Source organism: Acanthochromis polyacanthus, chromosome 4 (genome assembly GCF_021347895.1).
Source record: "Acanthochromis polyacanthus isolate Apoly-LR-REF ecotype Palm Island chromosome 4, KAUST_Apoly_ChrSc, whole genome shotgun sequence".
NCBI classification, from domain to species: domain Eukaryota; kingdom Metazoa; phylum Chordata; class Actinopteri; family Pomacentridae; genus Acanthochromis; species Acanthochromis polyacanthus.
The window spans coordinates 12,260,681-12,270,658 of NC_067116.1; the positions used below are offsets into that span (position 1 = coordinate 12,260,681).

Genomic DNA, 9,978 nt, shown 5'->3' on the forward strand with positions numbered 1-9,978 from the left:
GCTTTGAAGAAAAGATGCAAAACAGAGTCTCATACAGGTCTGATGCTTCTGCCAATATCTGAGAGAAAAGACCCTTCGAAACTGATGTTTGATGGTGTTCGCAAGCCAGTCTCTGCACAGCAGTTGTTTGAATGTGGGGTCCTTGACAAGCCAACATTTAACCAACTAACAAAAGCAGAGAAAACTGTCCCAGAGGTGTCTGAGGATAAAAAGGTCAATCTGAAGGGGACAGGCCCCATTGCTGGGGTTGTGGCTGGACGTCAAGGTAAAATATCATTGTCAGAAGCCAAGAAACAAATGCTCCTGTCTGATGATAGTGCAGATTTGCTACTGGAAGCCCAGGCTGCTACAGGTCACATCATTGACCCAAGAACTGATGAAAAGCTGACAGTAAAGGAAGCATGTGCCAAGGGAGTGGTGGACATTAGAGATCGAGACAAATTATTGGCAGCAGAGGCTGCTGCTATTGGCTACAAGGATCCTAGTGCAGCCAAGCCTCTGTCAGTGTTTGAGGCCATGAAGAAGGGACTGATTGAAAAAGAGACTGCAACACGCCTTCTGCAGGCCCAGGTGTCATCGGGAGGCATTCTTGATCCCAATGTCAGTGTGTTCCTACCTAAAGACACAGCTATCAAGCGCAACCTTTTAGATGAAAACCTCAGTCGTGCTCTGAACCAGAGTCCTGCGTGTTACCTCGACCCTGAAACTGAGCATAATGTCAGCTATGAGGCTTTGAAGAAAAGATGCAGGACAGAACCTCACACAGGTCTGCTACTTCTGCCAGTCACAGAGCAGCTAGATCCTTCCAAATTGATATTTGATGGTGTTCGTAAGACAGTAACAGCACAGCAATTGCTTGATTGTGGAGTCCTGGACAAACCGACAGTCACCCAGCTAATGAAGGCTGAGAAAACTGTTCCAGAGGTATCAGAGGATAAGAAGGCCTTCCTGAAGGGGATAGGCACAATTGCTGGTGTGGCAGCTGGACCATCAGGCAAAATGTCTTTATCTGAGGCCAAGAAAAAGATGCTCATGCCATCAGACAGTGCAGATTTGCTATTGGAAGCTCAGGCTGCCACAGGCCACATAATTGATCCCACATCCAATCAGAAGCTGACAGTTGAGGAAGCATGTGCGAGAGGAGTGGTGGACAAAAAAGATCGAGACAAACTCTTGGCAGCAGAATGTGCTGCTGTGGGCTACCAGGATCCAAACACATCTAGACCTCTTTCAGTGTTTGAAGCAATGAAGAAGGGAATGATAGATAGGAACACTGCTGTACGCCTGCTGCAGGCCCAGGAGCTTGCAGGAGGAATTCTAGATCCCAACCTCAGTGTGTTCCTTCCTAAAGACACAGCTATAAAGCGCAACCTTCTGGATGAAGACCTTTGTCGTGCATTAAACAAGGATCCTCAGTGTTACCTCGACCCTGACACAGAGCATGATGCCAGTTATGGGTCTTTGAAGAAAAGATGCAAAACAGAGTCTCATACAGGTCTGATGCTTCTGCCAATCACTGAGAGAAAAGACCCTTCGAAACTGATGTTTGATGGTGTTCGCAAGCCAGTCTCTGCATTGCAGTTGTTTGAATGTGGGGTCCTTGACAAGCCAACATTTAACCAACTAATGAAAGGAGAGAAAACTGTCCCAGAGGTGTCTGAGGATAAAAAGGCCAATTTGAAGGGGACAGGCCCCATTGCTGGGGTTGTGGCTGGACGTCAAGGTAAAATGTCATTGTCAGAAGCCAAGGAACAGAATCTCCTGTCTGATGATAGTGCAGATTTGCTACTGGAAGCCCAGGCTGCAACAGGTCACATCACTGACCCTAAAACTGGTCAGAAGCTGACAGTAGAAGAAGCATGTGCCAAGGGAGTGGTGGATAGGAAAGACCGAGACAGACTACTGGCAGCAGAGGCTGCTGCTATTGGCTACAAGGATCCTAGTGCAGCCAAGCCTCTGTCAGTGTTTGAGGCCATGAAGAAGGGACTGATTGAAAAGGAGACTGCAATACGCCTTCTGCAGGCCCAGGTGTCATCGGGAGGCATTCTTGATCCCAATGTCAGTGTGTTCCTCCCTAAAGACACAGCTATCAAGCGCAATCTATTGGATGAAAACCTCAGTCGTGCTCTGAACCAGAGTCTTGCGTGTTACCTTGACCCAGAAACTAAATGCAATGTCAGCTATGAGGCTTTGAAGAACAAGTGTAAGACAGAACCTCACACAGGTCTGCTACTCTTGCCAGTCACAGAGCAGCTAGATCCTTCCAAATTGATATTTGATGGTGTTCGTAAGCCAGTAACAGCACAGCAACTGCTTGATTGTGGAATCCTGGACAAACCAACAGTTACTCAGCTAATGAAGAGGGAGAAAACTGTTCCAGAAGTGTCAGAGGATAAGAAGGCCTTTCTGAAGGGGACAGGATCAATTGCTGGTGTGGCAGCTGGACCATCAGGCAAAATGTCTTTATCTGAGGCCAAGATAAAGATGCTCATGCCATCAGACAGTGCAGATTTGCTATTGGAAGCTCAAGCTGCCACAGGGCACATAATTGATCCCACATCCAATCAGAAGCTGACAGTAGAGGAAGCATGTGCGAGAGGAGTGGTGGACAAAAAAGATCGAGACAAACTCTTGGCAGCAGAACGTGCTGCTGTGGGCTACCGAGATCTGAACACAGCTAAATCTCTTTCAGTGTTTGAGGCAATGAAGAAGGGAATGATCGATAGGAACACTGCTGTACGCCTGTTGCAGGCCCAGGAGCTTGCAGGAGGAATTCTAGATCCCAACCTCAGTGTGTTCCTTCCTAAAGACACAGCTATAAAGCGTAACCTTTTAGATGAAGACCTTTGTCGTGCTCTAAACAAGGATCCTCAGTGTTACCTTGACCCAGACACAGAGCAAGATGCCAGTTATGGGGCTTTGAAGAAAAGATGCAAAACAGAACCTCGCGCTGGCCTGATACTTCTGCCCATAACTGAGAGAAAAGACCCTTCGAAACTGATGTTTGATGGTGTTTGCAAGCCAGTCTCTGCACAGCAGTTGTTTGAATGTGGAGTCCTTGACAAGCCAACATTTAATCAGCTAGTAAAAGGAGACAAAACAATCCCAATAGTCTCTGTAGATAAAAAGGCTTTTCTGAAGGGGACAGGTCCCATTGCTGGGGTTGTGGCTGGACGTCAAGGTAAAATGTCATTGTCAGAAGCCAAGAAACAAATGCTCCTGTCTGATGATAGTGCAGATTTGCTACTGGAAGCCCAGGCTGCTACAGGTCACATCACTGACCCTAAAACTGGTCAGAAGCTGACAGTAGAAGAAGCATGTGCCAAAGGAGTGGTGGATAGGAAAGACCGAGACAGACTTTTGGCAGCAGAGGCTGCTGCTATTGGCTACAGGGATCCTAGTGCAGCCAAGCCTCTGTCAGTGTTTGAGGCCATGAAGAAGGGACTGATTGAAAAGGAGACTGCAGTACGCCTTCTGCAGGCCCAGGTGTCATCGGGAGGCATTCTCGATCCCAATGTCAGTGTGTTCCTACCTAAGGACACAGCTATCAAGCGCAATCTATTGGATGAAAACCTCAGTCGTGCTCTGAACCAGAGCCCTGCATGCTACCTTGACCCAGAAACTAAATGCAATGTCAGCTATGAGGCTTTGAAGAACAAGTGTAAGACAGAACCTCACACAGGTCTGCTACTCTTGCCAGTCACAGAGCAGCTAGATCCTTCCAAATTGATATTTGATGGTGTTCGTAAGCCAGTAACAGCACAGCAACTGCTTGATTGTGGAGTCCTGGACAAACCGACAGTTACTCAGCTAATGAAGAGGGAGAAAACTGTTCCAGAAGTGTCAGAGGATAAGAAGGCCTTTCTGAAGGGAACAGGATCAATTGCTGGTGTGGCAGCTGGACCATCAGGCAAAATGTCTTTATCTGAGGCCAAGAAAAAGATGCTCATGCCATCAGACAGTGCAGATTTGCTATTGGAAGCTCAGGCTGCCACAGGCCACATAATTGATCCCACATCCAATCAGAAGCTGACAGTAGAGGAAGCCTGTGCGAGAGGAGTGGTGGACAAAAAAGATCGAGACAAACTCTTGGCAGCAGAACATGCTGCTGTGGGTTACCGAGATCTGAACACAGCTAAACCTCTTTCAGTGTTTGAGGCAATGAAGAAGGGAATGATCGATAGGAACACTGCTGTACGCCTGCTGCAGGCCCAGGACCTTGCAGGTGGAATTCTAGATCCCAACCTCAGTGTGTTCCTTCCTAAAGACACAGCTATAAAGCGTAACCTTTTAGATGAAGACCTTTGTCGTGCTCTAAACAAGGATCCTCAGTGTTACCTTGACCCAGACACAGAGCAAGATGCCAGTTATGGGGCTTTGAAGAAAAGATGCAAAACAGAACCTCGCACTGGCCTGATACTTCTGCCCATAACTGAGAGAAAAGACCCTTCGAAACTGATGTTTGATGGTGTTTGCAAGCCAGTCTCTGCACAGCAATTGTTTGAATGTGGGGTCCTTGACAAGCCAACATTTAATCAGCTAGTAAAAGGAGACAAAACCATCCCAATAGTCTCTGTAGAAAAAAAGGCTTTTCTGAAGGGGACAGGCCCCATTGCTGGGGTTGTGGCTAGACGTCAAGGTAAAATGTCATTATCAGAAGCCAAGAAACAAATGCTCCTGTCTGATGATAGTGCAGATTTGCTACTGGAAGCCCAGGCTGCTACAGGTCACATCACTGACCCTAAAACTGGTCAGAAGCTGACAGTAGAAGAAGCATGTGCCAAAGGAGTGGTGGATAGGAAAGACCGAGACAGACTTTTGGCAGCAGAGGCTGCTGCTATTGGCTACAAGGATCCTAGTGCAGCCAAGCCTCTGTCAGTGTTTGAGGCCATGAAGAAGGGACTGATTAAAAAGGAGACTGCAGTACGCCTTCTGCAGGCCCAGGTGTCATCGGGAGGCATTCTCGATCCCAATATCAGTGTGTTCCTACCTAAGGACACAGCTATCAAGCGCAATCTATTGGATGAAAACCTCAGTCGTGCTCTGAACCAGAGCCCAGCATGTTACCTTGACCCAGAAACTAAATGCAATGTCAGCTATGAGGCTTTGAAGAACAAGTGTAAGACAGAACCTCACACAGGTCTGCTACTCTTGCCAGTCACAGAGCAGCTAGATCCTTCCAAATTAATATTTGATGGCGTTCGTAAGCCAGTAACAGCACAGCAACTGCTTGATTGTGGAGTCCTGGACAAACCAACAGTTACTCAGCTAATGAAGGGGGAGAAAACTGTTCCGGAGGTGTCAGAGGATAAGAAGGCCTTTCTGAAGGGGACAGGATTAATTGCTGGCGTGGCAGCTGGACCATCAGGGAAAATGTCTTTATCTGAGGCCAAGAAAAAGATGCTCATGCCATCAGACAGTGCAGATTTGCTATTGGAAGCTCAAGCTGCCACAGGGCACATAATTGATCCCACATCCAATCAGAAGCTGACAGTAGAGGAAGCATGTGCGAGAGGAGTGGTGGACAAAAAGGATCGAGACAAACTCTTGGCGGCAGAACGTGCTTCTGTGGGCTATCATGATCCAAACACAGCTAAACCTCATTCAGTGTTTGAGGCAATGAAGAAGGGAATGATCGATAGGAACACTGCTGTACGCCTGCTGCAGGCCCAGGAGCTTGCAGGAGGAATTCTAGATCCCAACCTCAGTGTGTTCCTTCCTAAAGACACAGCTATAAAGCGCAACCTTCTGGATGAAGACCTTTGTCGTGCATTAAACAAGGGTCCTCAGTGTTACCTTGACCCAGACACAGAGCGTGATATCAGTTATGGGGCTTTGAAGAAAAGATGCAAAACAGAGTCTCATACAGGTCTGATGCTTCTGCAAATCACTGAGAGAAAGGACCCTACAACACTTATGTTTGATGGTGTTCGCAAGCCAGTCTCTGCACAGCAGTTGTTTGAATGTGGGATCCTTGACAAGCCAACATTTAACCAGTTAGTGAAGGGAGAGAAAACCATTCCAGAGGTGTCTTTGGATAAAAAGGTCTTTCTGAAGGGGACAGGGTCAGTTGCTGGTGTTGCAGCTGGACCTTTACAAAAAATGTCCTTTACTCAGGCAAAAAAACAGAAAATCATGACACCCGCCAGTGCTGACATGCTGTTGGATGCTCAGGCAGCCACAGGTCACATCATAGACCCCGTAACTAATCAGAAACTCACAGTAAAAGAAGCATGTACCCGAGGAGTGGTGAGCAAGGAGGATGAATCGAAGTTGTTTGCAGCTGAAGCTGCTGCCATAGGTTACAGAGAACCACATAGTGCCAAGCTTCTCTCTGCTGGCCAGGCCATGAAGAAAGGATTAATAGACAAGGACACAGCTCTACGCGTACTTCAGGCTCAAGAGTGTGTCGGAGGTATTTTGGATCCTAGTATTAGTGTCTTCCTACCCAGAGAGATTGCTAAGGAAAGGGATCTTATAGATGAGGATCTATCCCATGCTTTGAATCAGTCTCCGGAGTGTTATCTGGACCCAGACACCCAACAAACAACTACATATGTATCTTTGAAGAAAAAATGTAAAGTTGATCCAAGCACAGGCCTTTTGCTTTTCCCTGAACCTAAAAAACAGTAACTGTTAAGGGTATTAGGAACCAGGTCTCAGTCATAGATCTGGTGGATGCAAACCTGCTGAAACAATCTGATGTGGACCAATTGAGAGAAGGCAGACTAACAAACCAAGAGATTGAAGACCGCCTGAGCTCCTACCTGGGAGGTTCCACCTGCATAGCAGGAGTCTATGATGAGGCCAGTGATAAGGTGCTGCCAATCTATCAAGCAATGAAAGAAGAACTATTGTCACGTGGAATCGCTGTGCAACTGCTTGAGGCCCAGGCTGCTTCAGGTTTTATAGTTGATCCTCTCAACAACCTCTATCTGACTGTTAGTGATGCCTACAATAGAGGACTGTTTGGCCCAGAGTTTAAGGACAAACTTCTAGCAGCAGAAATGGCTGTGACTGGTTACAAACTGCCTGGTACAGACAGTATTCTTTCCCTCTTTCAGGCAATAGAGAGAGGTCTAGTGGAGAGAGGTCAGGGGCTCCGTCTGCTTCAAGCCCAAATTGCCAGTGGAGGTATCATTGATCCCAAACACGGTCATCGTCTTGACGCAAACATAGCAAACAAGAGAGGCTATTGTGATGATAAAATGAACAACATCCTAGCTAATGAAAAAGGTTTCTTTGACCCTAACACAGAGGAAGACCTAACCTATTTGGAGCTTAAGAAACGCTGTAAAACAGACAAGAAGACCGGCCTTATCCTTTTGCCTATCAATGAAAAGACAAAGCAACGATCAGTACAGAAAAATACCCGAGGAAAAAGGAGAGTGGTAATTGTGGACCCAGAGACTAATGAAGACATGACAGTACGTGAAGCATTCAACAAAGGGTATATTGACTATTTAACCTTCATTGAGCTGTCCAAGCAGGAGTGTGAGTGGGAAGAGGTCACTAGCACTGATCCAGATGGTTCCTCACAATGTGTTGTCATTGACAGGAAAACTGGAAGAGAGTATAACATTACTGAACTGCTTAAAAAGCAAGTAATCAGTCAGTCAGTTTTCCAGCAGTACCGTTCACAAACCATGACCCTTACTCAGTTTGCAGATTTCATCACCAAAAAGACTGAACATGGATCACCCTCATTATCATCATCATCACTTTCATCATCAACAACTTCAAGACCATCAGCTGCCTCATGTACTTCTTCAGTAACATCAACATTAACTTCAAGACCATCAACATCTTTAGGTACATCTTCAGTGACATCATCAACTTTAAGAACATCTGAAGCCTCAGTTCCATCACCACTGAAATCATCATCATCAGTTATGTCAAGACCATTATCACCTACCCTTGCTAAGGTGACCACAACAAAAACTACCACTATCACAGAAAGAGGCTCCACAATCAGCACAGGTGTTCGAGACTCACCTGACTCCTTCAAGCATATATCCAGCGTATCTGTCCATTTGGAAACTCCTGATGAAATAGTGGGTGAACAGGAACCAGTGGGTGCCATTTTTGACACAGATAATGTGGAGAAGATATCTATCACAGAGGCTTTAAATCGTGATTTAGTGGATTCCATAACTGCCCAGAGACTTCTTGAAGCCCAAGCCTGCACTGGAGGAATTGTCAATCCTGCAAATGGACAGAGGCTCAGTATCCAGGAGGCCTCACGCATGGGCCTAATAGATGATGACATGGCCACTAAACTTAAGCCTGCCCAGAAAGCTTTTATTGGCTTTGAAGATGTAAAAACAAGGAAGAAGATGTCTGCTGCTCAGGCTTTGAAGGAGAGGTGGTTGCCATATGAGGCAGGACAGAGATTCATGGAGTTTCAAGTTGCAACAGGAGGGCTTTATGATCCAGAAGTGGGTTGCAGAAGAACCATAGAAGATGCTCTGAAAATGGGCTGGCTGGATGTAAGAGCAGCCCAGAAACTCCAAGATATGAAACACCATGCAAAGCTCCTAACATGCCCTAAGAGTAAACTTAATATATCATACAAAGATGCCTTGGATAATTGCCTGGTGGAGGAAAGCACTGGGGTGAAAATACTCCAGGCCTCATCTGTGTCTTCCAGGGGAATCAGTAGTCCATACAATGTTGCATCTGCCCCAGGATCCACCACAGGCTCAAGGAGTGGCTCACGCCGAAGCTCCCGCAGGGCCAGTTTAGACCTAGGCTCCCCCACCTCCTCATCAACTAGTCGCTACAATCCTACCAATGTCACCTACTTCCCCTTCCAATAATAAAACAAAAATAAGACGAGGTCCCGCACATGTATACTTGCAAACAAATCACAATTTGTCAGAATATTTTCACTGTTCAAAAAAGAATTGTGGAAAATATATGCCTTGTTTGTGCAGAGTAACATTTTAAACCTTTAACTTTTGTATTGCATAATTCTAGATTTAAGGCTTTGGTGTTGCTGTGCTTATGTTGCGCATCTAAGGGTTAAAAATGCCGTGGTTCATAATAATGAACACTAGTAAGAAGATGTCTGCTGCTCAGGCTGTGAAGAAGAGGTGGTTGCCATATGAGGCAGGACAGAGATTCATGGTGTTTCAAGTTGCATTTTTTTGAAAATTTACAAAAATATTAATGGCAGGCATGCTAAATGTTTGGATTCAAGAACAAGTTTATGTTAATATAACAGTTGGTGTCCCTGAATGGGCTTAGAAATTATTACCGTATTATTTGTTTGCATACACATACTTCACATAAAAAAAAAAAATTTAAAAAGTGCTTTCTTCTTGCTGTTAATTGTTGACATAATGGTATTGCATTTGCAAATATCTGACATTTAAAATATGTCCCTTACCTGTTTTTTGTAGGGAGGGATGCTAAGTTGGGTTGCATATATTGTTTTTACTGCTGTTTTTTCCCCTCCCAATCAGATGAGCATTGCTTTGTTGCTGTTTAGCAGTTCTGGTTTTGTACCAATTTCTCACTCTCCTAAAATAAAAGACTCCAAGTCTTTTGCTCATATATATTTGTGACTGTTCTAATTTGTGCTCGTGCAGAATCCAAACAGTATTTCTAGCTTCATGTAAAATATCTAAAATGTCATAGTTATTGTAGATCATGACTTAAAGGGTATTTGTTAAATATAAAATGGTACTAACAACACATAAAAGGTGTGGGGGAAATATCATACTTAATGACTTACATTAGGTTTCATCAAGGGAATAGTTGCTTTTGACGTGTAGACTTTGTAAGCCGCAGCTTGTGTAATGACTGCATTGTGGAAATCTTTAGGGTGCAACCAGTAAATTACTGTTATTTGCAGGCAAATGATAGCAGATTGTAATAAAGCCAGTTATAAAAGTTGTTGTAGCACTGTCCCTAGAATATAGACATCCTTCTATCTTACTGGGGTACATGAGTTTTAACTATGCATAAGTATAT

The 9,978-nt window shown here is 45.1% G+C and overlaps 1 protein-coding gene across 1 annotated transcript in view; it reads left to right on the plus strand.

Moving 5' to 3' along the window:
* The window catches only part of LOC110958566 (desmoplakin-like), a 49,873-nt gene extending 40,315 nt beyond the window's left edge, over positions 1 to 9,558 (plus strand). Inside the window, 2 exon segments of the mRNA XM_051947346.1 lie at positions 5,167 to 6,619; positions 6,622 to 9,558. Of these exon segments, the coding sequence (XP_051803306.1) occupies positions 5,167 to 6,619; positions 6,622 to 8,819 (3,651 nt within the window). The 3' untranslated portion in view covers positions 8,820 to 9,558.
* Positions 9,559 to 9,978: the final 420 nt, after the last annotated feature.